Source organism: Carya illinoinensis, chromosome 7 (assembly GCF_018687715.1).
Source record: "Carya illinoinensis cultivar Pawnee chromosome 7, C.illinoinensisPawnee_v1, whole genome shotgun sequence".
NCBI lineage: Eukaryota > Viridiplantae > Streptophyta > Magnoliopsida > Fagales > Juglandaceae > Carya > Carya illinoinensis.
Genome location: NC_056758.1, coordinates 25961885 through 25978834, shown reverse-complemented (window position 1 = coordinate 25978834; position 16950 = coordinate 25961885). Strand labels below are relative to the sequence as shown.

General features: G+C 30.8%; 1 protein-coding gene across 1 annotated transcript; it reads left to right on the top strand.

The window, feature by feature from the left end:
* The first annotated feature begins 3673 nt into the window (after nucleotides 1–3673).
* Nucleotides 3674–5081, top strand: LOC122317011 (protein FANTASTIC FOUR 3-like). Its single transcript, XM_043133890.1, has one exon. The coding sequence runs from the start codon at nucleotides 4112–4114 to the stop codon at nucleotides 4853–4855; it is 744 nt and encodes a 247-aa protein (XP_042989824.1). The 5' UTR covers nucleotides 3674–4111; the 3' UTR covers nucleotides 4856–5081.
* The last annotated feature ends 11869 nt before the right edge of the window (nucleotides 5082–16950 follow it).

The following is a 16950-nucleotide window of genomic DNA, read 5'->3' as shown; positions in this document are numbered from 1 at the left end:
TGTACATTAGTGGACCTTTACTAACATCGTTCTCCTTGAGTGGCACTTTAATGATCTATCAATGAATAGAAACCTAAGCATATGCTTGTCATCACAACTTAGATAAGAATGAAGTTATGTTTAAGAACAGCATCAATGATAACAACAGCATTAACATCAGCACAATTCCATTACCTTTCTCGTTAAGAAAACTAATCAGTTGCTATCCAGCAAAAGAAGAAAAAATTAGTTGTCATTTCAGGGGGCAAAGGTGGGCAGAATGATCGGAAGAGGTCTTGCCCTTTTTCTAAGTTTGCGGTAACTTTGATGCTACGTTTGGATGATGGGGTAATCTTCAATGATTTGAGTTGATCTATAAATAGTAATATTTTATGGGTCTCATTAAGATATAGTTGAATGTAAATAGTTTGAGATATGTGTTTGAATATATGGAATAGATTGAGATGTGTTTAACCTTTTTATGGAAAGTTGAAAAAGTAATGGGCCTCATCAATGATAGGTTTGATATGAGTTAAGATCAGTTGAGTTGATTTCAAAAACACATTAGTCTCTTGCCCTTCATCTAAAACAAAAACAAAGTAAAGGGGAATTGAAAGGAAATCAGATGGTTCGGGCCTGAGTGTATACAAGAGGCACGTATTTTTCTTTGCTCGCTACAAATTATACCTCTGTTTTCTTCAATTCTGTGCGATGAAAAAGCAGTGTCTTTACACAAAAAAGGAACTTTTAGTACCCCTATTCTGGTTTCATAATTAGAGAACCAAAAAAGGAACTTTTAGTACCCCTATTCTGGTTTCAATATCCTCTATTATGCACCTTATAATACAAGTTAGAAACTACAATTCTCCATACCAATGACAACAATTTCGTATTCTTCACTGTAGTTTATTTCTTTATTGGTAAGACACATGCATTTGACATCTTTGGAGTATATGTGCATTAGGGTTGCTTTTCAACTTCTTATTTATTTTTCAAATTCATTCCTCGATCCTAATACTTGTAATCATTTTTGTCTTAGGGTCTACCTTCCTAATTATTGCGAACTCAAGGTTCAGTGCCTCAACAGAATCTTAGCTGCTTCTACAAAACACTTCATTTTTTTTTTCTTTATAATTTATATTATGAACGGATAAAAAGATGTACTATTGATCCCGTTATGTAATCAGAGCTGTCGGTATGTTTTGGCAATTGGCCAATGACCAGAAAAGAAAATATTTGGTCAATAGAGAGGCAATGACTGGTCAAAAGCAGGATATGTTCGCTTTTCATCTGTTTTCGCTCTCAGGTCTCACCAGAAAACCAACCATAAATTGGTGCGATTTTAAGACCGTATTACAAGCTCCATGATAATAATTTGAAGGAAAGTTGACAGACCTCTTAGCTTAAAAGATATATACAAGGTAGGGTTGTCTAAATGTTTTGTATTAGCAAATGATCCCTTCTTATTTGGTCGGCCCTTTTTCTAAGTTTGAATCTACGAATCCAGTAAGGGAGTTCTTTACAATATATAACAGAGATATTGCAGAACTAGGCAAATTAACAAGCACTACAGCAATAGCAGAACAAAAGCCACACCTAAGATGGCACTAGCCATTTACAAACACAATACAAAACGGGTTAACAGCAAGCTAATTGAGCTAAGACCAATTAGCAGACAGCACCGGTTGATCATTGGACAGCAACAAATCAAGGGCAGCATGCAGAAAGACCCTGCACAATCAAAGACAGCAGCCACGACACCACAGACAGTAGGAAGCCTAAAGAATTAATATAAATAATTAAATCTACATTTTTCATTAACTTAAATTATTGGGACAATTATTAATTTTACATTATATAATTAAACCTAAACTCTGATCCATGAATTAAATATTTCACATGATGGGAGCCCTTGATAGCAAACAGAACACAGTAGCAAACAACATCCTAAGACACTACTTCTCGAGCAGCATGGCCAACACTGGAATTTTATGCAATGCTCATTGCTTCTGCTTTTTCATGAAAGAAGCAAATGTTTTATGAAAGAACAAAACATATAGAAACAAACTGACATTTTATATGGAACAAAATTCAAGTCGGAATTATTATAACTTGTCATGTTTCTTCTAGTAATCAACAAGCTGATATTCAAGCTGGCCTCCTTTGTTTTCACAACTATTCTCATCTAATCTCATTAAATTATTACAATTTTTCCAAATTCCTACCTAAAATAAAATAAACAATTCGATTTTTTCAAATTCTAAAATAAAAATAATATTAAAAAAATATATTTTAACAATATTTTATTTAACTTTAAAGTTTTATCTCAATTCATCTCATCTTATCTGTGAAAAAAAACGAGACAAGTCTTGTTCAACAATTGTTTGGAGAATGTCTTGTTCAACGTGTTAATAGGCTTGAAAATGAGCCAGCACATAAGCTGGCCAGCTATGCTTGGAATATTGAGAGTCTAGAAATGTGGTAGAGAATGTTCCTGAGTTTATTTCTCAAGCTATTTAGCTTGACAAAAACATGTAAGGTTCTTCTATTAATGATATACATATATTAAAAAGAAGTAGCTGATATTGTCTTGCATGTTTGGATTTCAAGTTTTTCAAAATTAATAAAATTTCCACTTTAAATTCTAACATATTTATATCTCAAAATTTTTTCTATTTCTTAAACAAAAAAAAAAAAAAATGAGATAAACAAAACAATTTTCACAAAAATTATATTCCAACTCTTCAAATCACCTAGTGTAAGATAGAATTATAAATAATTAAATTTACCTTTTCTCTTTAATTTAAACTTTTAAACCAACTAATGATTTATTATTTCTACAAATTCTAATACAAAACATCTGTCAAGAGAATCAAACAATTTCTCATATTATATTCCATTCTCACAAAATCTAGTAACAAACACCTCTCAATTTTATTTTTAGAATTTCTAAAAAATATTTTTAAAAAAGTTCTGTTACATATAGTCTTTATGTATTATACTAGCGTGGTTGGCTTAAAAAAACTCAAAATCCAAACATGCCGAGCCTAATGTTTTTTCCTACATTACATGGCAAGACGAGTGTGTCAGCAAATTATCTTGGGGTGAGTATTAGCAGTCAACCGTCAGCAGCAAAGAAAGTACAGTTTCAATGCAGTTGGAGGTGCAGTTGGCTTATCCAAGAGTTGTATGTGCTGACTCAGCAAGTTTGTGGCATAAACTGTTCAGTTTCCATCATGTATTATTTCCCGCGGTTTCCAGTTTCTGATTTTCCTGTTTATAAACAGAACTAATAACCCTAATTCAATGAGTTCATTTCAATAAAAAGTTCTTCATCTAACTTTTGATGAGAAGCCCCAGATCAAGACCAGTGGACCGAAACATGCGGGAAGCAACATTTGACTGTATGACAGCAACCACAACATAACCGGCAGCAACCAAATTACAACAGCAGGAAAAAAGAAGAAGAAAAGTTTAAGCGTATAGTGGTAAAGTGTAAAGCAAAAATGTATAGGGCAAGGTAGCAATCCCAACCACAAAATACTAAAGAGAATCATGTACTTTGTAGGTTTCTTTAAGCTGAAACGACGATAGATGAAAAAGCTTGGGTTTCGTCCATAAATAGAAAAACTAACTTGGTGTTTCCTGTCAAATTAAGCGAGTCCGAGTCAGGGATGAACATAGAACTGATCTTGAGTCGGCCCACAATTCTCGGTAGTCGGTGTTTACCACCGAACTAAGAAAAAGTGTTCCCCCTAATTTAACGTTTAACGTTTTTTGTTTCTTGTTTCATTTATAACGTGTCGCAAAGTTGTATAAATTCTAGTGGGCTCAAAAAGTTCGTGCCCCCCCTTCTCTCAACGGGTTCGACCTATATATTCATCTCACGCTTTCACTTTTCTTTCGCGTCACTCGGTCCTCCTCCCCTCTCCCGTTTCTCTCTTTCTCTCTTCTTTTTAAACCCATCGATCTTCACTTTCAGCCGAACCATGGGTTTCACTCAAGTTCCTGTCTTTTATCCAAAATTTTCACCTTTGAGTTCATCAAACTCCATTCTAGCCCAGTAATAAAACTCTCTGTTTCGTCATCCTCTGTTTTTTGCATTCAACATTTCATAGTTGAAAGAACCAACATGTCTTCGAACGGTGCTAATTCTTGTGGCTGGAGTTTTCTCCAGGCTCTCACCATCAATTCACTCTATACCAAAGAACAAGACACCGGAAATGACGAAGTGTATGTGAACCCACATGCTAACCGCTCCTATCTTAGGCTAAGCGAAGAAAGCCTTCGAATGTGCACAGAAAGCTTGTGCAGCGAGACAGGTAGTGCTTTCACAGAAAGCAATATCGATGAAATCGCTTTGTTTTCAGTAGTTACTGAAACTGGTCCCTGGAAGCAGGCTTCGAAATTGGACGGCTTTCGGGTTTCAAAGAAGTTGAATCATTGCCATAGTTTTCCTCCACCCTTGACATCCATTAGTGGCTCTAGTGGTGTACAAGTTAAACCTCACAGAGAAGGCGGTAGGCTTGTTTTGAAAGCCGTTACAGTCCCATCTTCTCGCGGACTGTTTCATGCTGAGCGTGGAGATGGCAGGCTTAGGCTTCGGTTGGTCCAAGATGAAGGATTTGATGAGGAGGGGAATGAAGAAGTTGCTCAAGAAGAAGGGTTTGAAACTGTTAAAAAAGAAGCAGAACAGGATGTGGATGATTCTGATATTGGTGATGATGAGGACGAGGAGGAGATGAGTGGTGGTGTTGGAAAGGAGATGGGAATGGGGAAACTTCCAAGGCCAAGCAGGTGCATGGAAAATGGCCATGGGAACAGAGCGTTACTGAATTGGGAGCCTGTCTGGTTACCTTATAAGCTCACTGTCTGAAGAAATCACTGTTGTTGTTATCACTTCTATCCAATTTTCCATTTTTTTTTTTTTTTTAAACTTTTAGGTAAAATTTTAGTGTCATAGTTTTGATTTCTTGTGCATTCGGTTTCGCAAAGAAGTATGTTAATGGTAGCTATTTTTAGTTATTATAATTATATGTGCATGTTCTTCCTCTCCCCACCTTTCCTGCCATTTTTTCCCTCCTTATTTTATATCATTACATTCTGTTGGGGCAGCTATATCACCGCAGCATGTTCCTGAAATACCCATTATTAACAAGGCTTCTGCTAGTCTCCTACGTCTATAAACGTTTATAAAAAAAAAATTATATAAAAATAATTTTATAAATTAACGTGATTATATTTATTTATTTAGATTTATTTTATAATAAAAATAATTTTATAATTTAATAAATTACATCAAACATTAATTTATAAAATTAATTTTATATAATTAGTAATTTGAATATGAATTGATTACGGTTTGACACAAGAGGACAAAGCATAATAAAAAAGACATAATTCTTCCCTTGACATGCATAACCATCAATCACCACTATTTATCTATTCTTCAGTGTACTTCCTTTTGGCATTCCAACCGACTTACCGACTACCACAATATTCCAGCACTCAGGCTTGTCCTGAGACATGAACACATCGATTGTCGTCCATGGGCTCTACCAGTGGCGGGACTTGGGAATTTATTCTCGGTGCCAAACAGAACTAAAATAATATATATATATATATATATATATATATATATATATATATATATAAAATATTTTTTATTCTATTTTTATATAATTTTTTTACTATATATAATAATCTAATAGGAATATTTATAATAAAAATAAAATACGATTAATATAACTTATTTATTAAAAAATATAATATGTTAAAAATAATATATTATTAAAATAATATAAAGGTATTCATACAAATATATTAAAAAAAGAAATAAAATGTCTAAAATTGTAACTTACGTTTTTTTAAATAAAAAAAATCTTCAAGTATTGAATCTAAATCAAAATTCTTAATTATTTCTCTTTCAATATTGATAGCTAAATTATTTATTAAGAATTCACTTCAATCTTATTGCCAAACCTTGTTTTAACAATCTTCATAGTTGAAAATGCTCGTTCACTAGTTATTGTAGACACTGGAAGAGTCAAAATTAGACGAATCAATCTATCAATAAGATAGTATCTCTTTGATTTTTCTGTCTCTACCAATCTTCCACATAAATCTATAATGGATTTCAAATCTTGAAACTTCGAATTGCTAAACACATCAACTTCAAAATGTTTCAATTGAAACCTTAAAATGATTTTCTCATTATTAGAAAAATTAAGAGGATAATACTCTTCTGCAAGATAACATATATCATCAATATTAAATGATTTATACCTATCATTTGGATCCAAAGTTGAGCTAATGGTTAAAAGTTTTGTTATTCTTTCACCAAACCTATTGTCAAGCTTTTACATTAGAAAAATAAAAAGAGGTTAAAAATACTACGGATTATGGTTAGAATTTTTTTTAATTTTATTTATAATAAATATATGTATTTTATTTTATATGAGATGTGCTTTATTTATTTTATTTTTATATCAAATTAAATTTTATGGAGAGACTAAAATAATTTTTAGAAGACGGGCTAATACATAATAAATTAATATTATTTTATTAAATAAAAAAATTAACATATATATATTTCAAATTTCTGGGGCCATTGCCCCCAACGTGGCTCCGCCACTGGGCTTTATAACTTTCTAGAGGCATGTTATACGTTATAAATTATTTCATTTTTAACCACGTATAGCATATTTTAAATGATCATCGACGTCATTTGAGTTGTTGAGATATAAAATCACTTAAATACGTGTATTGGAGACAGCAAATTATCAATCCCAGATGTGTGTTTGATGCTCAGTTTTGATTGGATTGGGAAGTCGATGGGGGAATATTTTGGCGAGCCAATTAAGGGGCAAACATTGTGCAAGTTGGTGTGTACAATTTACGAAAAGGAGTAGCAAGGCATGCTAACTATAAGTTGTAGGGCCCCAAAGTGAACAGAAGCACTGACATAATGACCTAATATCATCCTCCATGTGCTCCCTTTAATTTCCACTCTAGAGATCATTCTAACGTGCATGGTATCATCAGCTTTTATTATATATATAAATAACACCATAAAGAGATTTTACAAACTAAATATACAAACTGATATGCATTTATATCATGATACGTTAGATAAATTTTACAATAAAAATAATTTTATAATCTAAACATATCACATCAAATCACTTCAGATTCTGAAGGTGGAATGACTAATTTTGGGGTCCATATAAAAATTCCGAGAGGGTGATGCTGAAATACCCTCATGGAAGGAAATTAAAGTGGTTGGCTGGTCATGTTAAATAACTATTTGTCTCACTAGCTTAAGTTTGTTGTTTTTTTGGGAGGGTGGGGGAAGAGAGGTATATTTAATTTTTTTTAAATTATATCATAATACTCCTCCTCAAGTATATGCTAGACTTTTACTAATAAATGGAGCAGCCAACATGTGAAATATTTAATCAAGTGGTGTGGAGTATAGAGTTTAGAGCCTTGTTATTAGATTATGTATATGTAAAAGACACTTTTGATAAATTTCAATTTTGACTATTTCATTTATATAGGAATAGCTATTTTTTCATTATATAAAAATAAAATAATATAAGATAAATTTAATTTTGACTATTCACTTTACATCTCTACATTGGATTATCTATTTATTTATTATATAGTAATGAGTAATTAATAATTTAAAAAATACTTAATTTTTTAAATATTTAATTAATTTATTTTTATCATATTTTAATTATTAATTATTTTTATTTTATCATGCTTTACTATTTAATTTAAAGAAACTGAGAGAAGTTTATAAATGTAGATGGAGAGAAGAGAGAGAGTGTTATAAAAATAATAATAAAATAAGTATTTGATATATGTACAATAACTATCAAATTTTATTTTATTTTTAAAATTACAAAGCTACTGTAGTTACCCTTTGCCTAATACAATGTAGACAATATTCTTGTACTAATAGCTAAAAAGTACAACATTTTTACATTTAAATATTTCAATGAGAGTGCTCTAAGATTGTGAGAATAGTCCCACACTCATTAGACTGATCATTTGAAAAAAAAAAAAAAGGCTTGTGTAATTGCTTTAAGCCCCTCCTCGACAATATCCAAGTTATACAAACATACAAACATATCACAAGGTCAAAGCAACTATATATACAAGCCTACCTAATTAATGTGGGACTATTTTGACAAATTAAGGTAGTTCTTTAATTTAGATGGAGATGAAATTGTCAAGAATCTAGCAAGGCATCATTGTGCTTCAACTAGTATCATGTGCTTTTAGAATCTTATCTGACAAGCATGGTCCTCTAAGCTAGCACCGATTCTCTTTACCATATCATGTGACAAGGAAATAGAATCTTAGGGCAATCAGCATGTCATCCTAGTTTTTTTGTCACATGCATGCATTTACTATTTCTGTGTTGAAGTTACAACTGCTAGCTTCCATAATTTTGGTTACTTTCGTACGTATTTGGCTGATGATCTCCTCAATATATAGTTGACTATTAAATACTAAAGAGTAATGTTATGTATAGTTATAGAGTATGCAAATATAGTGCAGTGATTTTGAAAAATAGTGTATAATTCATTATTAAATAATTAATTTTCTTTTCATGTGGGTTCCGTATTTATTCATTTTTTCTCAAAATAATTACATGGCGTTTGTACACTCACGATTGTAATTACCATTTTTCTAAATAATAAAATAATTAAGACCTACATACAGCATTCATACAAACATCCGATATCTTTTCTTCTAATTTAATAACTTGCGTTTGAATAGATCGAGGCTAGATCAATATGAATATTTTAGGTTTGAAATTCAAATCTAAGGCATTGAGGAGGTTTCGCTTTGATTTCAATTCAAATCCAAATTTTACTATATGATCATCCAAATTGAAGATTTGGATTTTAAAGAACGAAATTTAAATCCCCCATCATTAAGTCCATTTTGGGATTACGAAAAAAAATATAACTTATAACTTTAGAACTTATAACTTATAACTTAAGTAATAAATTCTACTATTAAAAAGTTATTTATTATTTGATAACCATATGTTTAAAACACTTTTAAATATGTTGCGTTTGTTTGGAAACAAATTTAAAAAGTACTTTATGAGGTAGAAATGACAATTATTTGAATTTTTAAAAATTATAATCATATTCTTAAAAGTTTGAAAGTTGTAATTATCTTAAAGTTATATAGATATTTTCGTCCATTGATAGTCTTTTTAAAATTCGAATTACGTTCCGCATTATCCTGAAAAGTACGTTGGAGAAAAAATATCAAAATGATACTTTTTCTCAAATATACTTTTTAACTTATTTGAAATTAAAAGTGCTTTAATATATAATACCCAAACTACTTAATTTTTTTATTAAAAAGTTTTTAAGAATATTTAAACACTTTTTAAGACTCCTACCACAACTCCAAACAAGCTCTAAATCTAGCAATCCAAATGCATCATGTTAGTAAATACTATAAGTGTCTCATCATCTATAACATTACAATGAGGAGAATTTTTATAAAATATTTCATAAAAATAATATCACTTTATAAAATTATCTTTATTTTAAAATATAATTGTGAAATGTGTTGTGTGGCCAGGTATCATTACTCAATTTTATAAAATACCTCGTAAAAATAACATAACTTTGCAAAATACTCGTATTCTAAAACATATATAGTACTTGTGACAAATGTTTTGTCGGGGTGTGGATATCATTACTCTAGCTAATTTACTCGGAAAACTTTCCTTTCCATCACTCTTTTTACAAATAGAAGGAAGAAGAGTACCTAATTTCTGAACAGGAAGATGCCAATTTTGAGATCAATGGCTGCTTTAATAATTTGATGTCATCGGTCGAAAGTTATGATGTTTTATTAATAGAAAGAATATTACAAACTAAAGCCAACAGTGAGGATTGGGTTATCATGTTTATATATAATTTTTTTTAATTATATAAATTAAATATCACAAAATACATAATGAAAGTATATAAAAAAAAATATTTAATGTCTGAGTCTATGGATCCCGATATAATTTTGTTACGACTGGAAATTAGAGGAGATCTCAGATACTGCAACTCTTTTCTGTTTTTTGAGCAGGCGAGATGTGACTAGTTTCACGCCATATCTGACACTCAAATAATTGGCAAAGGACTAGTTTCACTTCATAATTGGAGGGGTTCCATCCGCTAGATGGCAGATTCCAATTTCAGTCTCCAATTAAGATCCCGTATCAAAATATACATGCATTAAGCTTTGAGCATTCATATCATATTTTTCATAAAATTTTTTATAATTTAATTAAAAAATATATCTTTTAATTTTTTTTTTTTTAATTTTATTCATTTTTTAAAAACATCATACATCTTATTCTCTATTCTTTTTCTATTATATTAAAATAATATTTCTATATTCTTTATTTATTACTTTTTTCTCTCATTTTCATTTACAAACTTAATTACTCAATATTTTTTTCTTATATTTGAATTATTACTCTAATAAATATTTTAAACAAAAATTTAAATTATTTTTTTGTGGATATGGTAATATTTTTAAAATTAATTTTTTTTTATATTTTCTTAATTAATTAAATTATTTTTAAAATTATTATTTAAAACTATAGTAAATATGAATATGAGAGAAAGTGTAAATGATTGAAAAATATTTATTTTATATATTAGAATAAAATATTAATCAAAATCCTATAATAAATCTCAAATTATAAAGAATCTGGTACTTTAAAATATCGGATGTGAATACTCTTATATGTCTTATAAATTCATCACAAAAGCTTTTAAGCTAGCTTGTTAGTATCTCATGATTTTTCAGGGATTCCCCGAAAACATTCAGATCATAGCTAGAATACTTTGACTAAAAACAAAATGACAGAGAAAAAACGTTATGCAGCCAAAAGATCAATGAATACAATGCACCCAAAAAATAACGAAGTCATTATTGCAAGCGAATTAGGAATATCAGACTTATAAATCGGTCATTATTCGATCTTTTGATTACTTCCCTTATAATTATTAATTATTACATATCTATATGAGCATGTATTAAAAATCCATACAATTAATCTATAAGCTTTAGGATTTTTGGATACTAATTTGGTTAAATCTTTAATCTTTAAAATCATAACATTCCACCATGTTTTCGAAATCTGACGTTTATGGCAGTCTACTCTACAGACACTGATCTCGTGGTAGCCCATTCTCTTTTGGCGACTTAATTGATCATAATCTATTAGTACTCAATGGCTTAGCACTATGTCTATATATATATATATATATAGTATGAATGCATTTTAATTCAACCTATATAAGGTTGCCTCTTTTGTAACTTAAACTCGTGACGTGGTTCATACTTTAATACTAATTGTTAAATATTCAAGTACTATTAATTCAATAGTCCTAGGATTAGTGTTGGATACTAATTTAGTTAAACATGTAACTCAAGATCATAATAGCATGAGAAAACCCTAATCGCAGTTTGACCAATAACATATCATGCAAATGGCGGGAATAATTTGCAAACTATATATATCTACTATATATATATATAAATGTGAATGCAGGTGAAACAATGCTTTTGTCTAACACTTTTTCTTCTCATTTTACCCTTGCTTTGTGTATATTTTTACCAAGTTCCTTTTGCTTTTAACCATAATACTTTTAAGCCAATAAAGGCAATTTTAGTGGAGGATCCGTGAGGGGAGGGAGTGGATCAACGGTAAGGGAGAGGGGAAGTTTTGGTGGAGGGCTAGGGACCACTTACGGTGGCTATGGGCGGTGGCACATGGTGGATACACGGATTTGGTGAGATTCGAGAGCTAGAGAGAGAGGGGGCTTCAGGAAGGAAAAGAGAGAAGGACTTGGGGTGGGAAAGTCATCGGTGATGGCGTGCTCGTGATACCATTGATGTGCTGTGGCAGCACATGTTAGATACACGAACTTGGTGAGATCCGAGAGCTAGAGAGAGGGGGGGCTTCAGGAAGGAAGAGAGAGAAGGACCTGGGGTGGAAAAATCATCAGATGGCATGCTCGTAGTACGATTGACATGCTGTGGCAGCTGGTTGAGGAGAGGTGGCATGAGAGAGAAATCAAGGAGAGAGAGAGAGAGAGAGAGAGAGAGAGAGAGAGAGAGAGAGAGAGAGGACCTGGGTTTCAGGTAGGAATCGATGGTGGGGCGGGGATTGAAGCATAGTTGGGGTGGCCGTGAAGGAGGTGGCGCTGGTGGGTAGTGGTAATGGCGACGACTTATTGCGACTGAGCTGTAGTGAGTAAAGAGAAACCAGAGAGAGGAGTGTGTTGGCTGGATGGGGAGGAGAGAGGGAGGGAAGGGAAAAATATGGGTGGCCTGGGTTTTAATCCTGACCCTTCCTCTTAGGCTTTTTAATTTTAATCTGACGATGAAGATTTGAACACATAGAGAAGGTAAAATAAACTAAATAAATAAATAGAAAATAAATTAAAACTGGAGGTAATTATAAATTAATATTATTATTTATAGTATTTGAGTAGGTAATTATAAATTAATATTTGAGTAGGTAATTATAAATTAATATTATTATTTATAAATAAAATAAAATCATTATAAATATTGTACAATTATTTGTAGACCTACATCTATCTCCTCTCTAAAAAGTTAAAATTATCTTGTCTCATTTTTAATTTAAACACACAAAATTTTTAAAAACTGTCTCAATTCATCTCATATAAATTCAATAATCTCATTATTATTCAAAAACAATTTCAATTAATCTCATTTCATCTTTCAATCCAAACGAGGCCTTAATGATTTTGAAAGTTTAAAGGTTTTGTTAATAATTGTTTTAAAGTACAATGATTTTATATTAAAGAAAGAGACATCTTGATGAACTCTAATTATTTTATTTATGAACATATAAGCATCCTAAGCATTGGTCAATAAATGTAAAAGGAATGCATGCACATTCGTTTATTACTTAGGTAGGTTACTTTAAAGCAACCGACAAAGGACAAAAGTATCTTGATAAATATATTAATGTTGAACCCAAGATTTCAAATTTTGTGTAGTTATATATTTACACATGGATTTTGATGATAACAAATGAATTCAAAGAATAAAGAAGTCTCAAGCTCAAGTTGTCTACACAATGGAGTCAAGCACATCAAGGAAACAAGTATGAGCAAGAAGGGAACAAGTTCACATTAAAATTATAGAGTAATGTTGTAAATCTCTTCAAAATTCGAAATTAGGATTAATGCTCAAAATTAATATTTTATCATAAAGCATTAAAATACATTTTTCACATGTGCATGAATATTTTTGAAAATTAAATTTGAAAATTTTGAAAGATGATTGATTGTCATCTTTTACATGTGCATGCCTTGATTAAAGGGTTGAACTTTGAAAATATTAAAGATGATTGATTGTCATCTTTCACATGTGCATTTTTTATTTGAATATTTTCAAAAGTAATTGATACTTTTTTAGACTTATACAAAAGGTAGATAATTTTGTTTGAAAAATTTGAAAAGTAAAGTGTACTCTTTTTGTCATATGTAAAAAGTAAAAGATTAGGTTTGAATTTTTTGAAAAGGAAAGTGTGCTCCTTTTGTCATATGTCAAAAGTAAAATATTAGGTTTGATTTTTTTGAAAAAGTGAATGATGTTGTCTTTGACAATTGAAAAAGAAGAACCTTTTATTTGAATTTTTTGAAAAAATGAATGGTGTTTTCTTTGACATGTGAATCTTTTTAAATTTAAATATAAAGTCTCATATGCCTATAAATAGATCATTTGAGAGCTTCACATTTACAACACCAAGAGCATACAACATTCATTCAAAACTTTCATTCTCTCTTCTCTAAGCATTGAGCCTTAATCCTTATTCATTTTGAGAGATATAATTTGCGCTATATTGTTCTTATTTCACTCATTAAGGAGTGTTTTCTGATAACCTACCCACTATCAGCTTTTGTATCAGAAAAAGGGTGTGTATAACCCTTGTGCGTGTAGAAAATATTCTACACGGGGAATAGTTGAATCACCACGTGTAAGGTGATTGCAAGTGTAGAGGGTGTTCTACATGGATCCTTTGTAGCGGTGTTGTTCAAAGGTGTAATAGGTTTCTATCTCCACCTGAATGAGGTTGAATAGTGAATTTGGGAATCCTCAAGGGGTAGCTTGAGGAGAGGACGTAGGCAGTGGGGCCGAACCTCGTTAACATACTGAGTTTGCTTCTCTCTTACCTTTACTCTTTATATTTATTGTTATTTCATATTTTGTTTATATTTTATATTATATATTTGATTTATAATTGTTATTTTTTTAATACAACTCAATTCACCCTCCTCTTATGTTAGTCATCTGGACAACAATTGGTATCAGAGATAAGAGCTCTATTATAAGATTAACTATCTTTTGAGTTAAGATCTTATGGCTAACATTGCAGCTTCATTTGGTGAAGGTCAATCTAGCAGTCGGCCTCCACTCTTTTGTAGAGATAATTACTCATTCTGGAAAGTTAGAATGAGAATATTTCTTCAAGCTCAAGGTAGAGAAATCTGGAAATGTATTGTAAATGGACCTTATATTCCAACAAAAGTGGTTGATGGAGTAAAGGTCAAAAAGGAAGAAGAAGAATTTGATCGTGAAGACGATAGACTTTATACTTTAAATTTAACTGCTATGAATTTATTATATAATACTCTTAATGGAAATGAATTTAATAGAATAATGAATTGCGCAACGGCAAAAGAAATTTGAGATAACTTGGAAGTTACTTATGAAAGAACTTCGCAAGTCAAGGAATCAAAAATTTATATTCTTACTCATGAATATGAAATGTTTAAGATGAATGATGATGAATCTATTTCTAGTATGCACACTCGTTTTACTAATATCATAAACAGCTTGACAGCTCTTGGCAAAGTTTATTCAAAGGTGGAGATAGTAAGAAAAATTCTCAACTCTTTATCAAAACGTTGGAAATCAAAAGTTACAGCGATTCTTGAAGCTAGAGACCTCAAGAAGCTCGAAGTCAATGAACTCATCGGGTCACTTATCACCCATGAGTACACATTGAAAAGAGGAGAAGAAGAAGGAAAGCCAAAGAAGAGCTTAGCACTTAAAGCTGTTCCTCATGAAAGTGAAAGTGATGAAGATGAGGAAAATGACGATAAAGATGAAGAAGTTGTGATGATAACAAGAAGAATTTAGAGGTTCTTGAAGAAAAATAGAACTCCTCCAAGGAAATCCTTCAAAAAGTTTTCCAAGAAAGATTCAGGTAAAAATGACACTTTAATTTGTTATAAATGCAATAAACCTGGTCATATCAAGCCAGATTGTCCTCTACTAAAGAAAGATTGAAACAAGGGCAAGAAAGCAATGAAAGGTATATGGGATGATGATTCAAGTAGCTCAGATAGTGAAGCAAGCAATGAAGAATCAGCAAATCTTTGTCTTATGGCTAAAGATGACATTGAGGTAACAAATCTTGATAATATTGAAAATCTTTCATATGAAGAATTGCAAAATGTTTTAGAAGGGGTTTATGAGGAATTTGAAAAATTGGGTATCAAATATACTGTTTTGAAAAAGAAAAATTTTTCTTTAACAAATGAAATTGAAATTTTAAGAAAAGAAAGTATCATTTTGAAAGATGAAAATCTTGAAATGAATAAGAAGAAAACCGATTTAGAAAATATTGTTGAAAACTTTACGAATGGAAAAAGAAATTTTGAAAAACTTCTTGGTAGTCAAAGATGTGTTTTTGACAAGGCAGGTTTGGAATATATGCCAAAACAAAAATACAAACCTTATAAAAATTTCTTTAATAATCATTCTACATCAAAGACTAATATTCAAAATTCTTTTCATAAAAATAATTTTGTCAAAAAAGGATATTATTATAATCATTCAAGTTTTTCATATATGTCACATGCTATTTGCAATTTTTGTAATAGAAATGGTCATAATTATCATACTTGTCCTATTAGAAGAAATCATACAATGACTATTAGGGCCATATGGGTACTTAAAAATCTTGTTTCTTCTAATACTAATAAATAAAGGACCCAAAGAACTTGGGTACCAAGAAAAATTATTTTAATTGTTTTTATAGGTATGCATGAAGTCTTCCACAAGCAAAAACAAATGGTTTTTAGATAGTGGATGTTCAAGACACATGACGGGAGACAAGACTAAGTTCTTTGATCTTAGATCTAAAGAAGAAGGACACGTGACATTTGGAGACAACTCGAAAAGGAAGATCGTAGGAATAGATAAAATTGGTAATGAATCTTCTCTCATAATTGAAGATGTTCTACTTGTTGAAGGTTTAAAACATAATCTTTTGAGCATAAGTCAATTATGTGATAAAAGATTTACAGTTACTTTCAAAATGGATAAATGCATTATCTTGAATGATCATGATTGTAATATTTATTTTATTGCTTTTAGAAACAATAATGTTTATACAATCGATTTTGAAAAAGTTATCTCACAAAATGCTATTTGCTTTTCAGCTCAAAATGAAACTAGTTGGCTATGGCATAAAAGATTAGGTCATGCCAATATGCAACTTATTTCCAAACTTTCAAAAAATGATCTTGTGAGAGGTTTACCAAAAACAAATTTTCTTAAAGACAAAATTTGTGATGCATGTCAATTTGGTAAACAAACAAAAACTTCTTTTAAAACTAAGAAACATATTTCCACTACTAGACCATTGCAACTGATACACATAGATCTTTTTGGACCAAATAGAGTTGCAAGTCTAGGAGGAAAATATTATGCATTTGTTATTGTTGATGATTTCTCTAGATATACTTGGGTCATCTTTCTTGCTCATAAAGATGAAGCACATAATGCCTTTACCAAGTTATGCAAGAGAATTCAAAATGAAAATGGCTATACTATTTCAAGTATCCGAAGTGATAGGGGAAAAGAGTTTGTTAATAAAAA

What these genes read in the sequence shown, in the direction of transcription:
- LOC122317011 (XM_043133890.1), top strand. Translation starts at nt 4,112, where the DNA reads ATGTCTTCGAACGGTGCTAATTCTTGTGGCTGGAGTTTTCTCCAGGCT.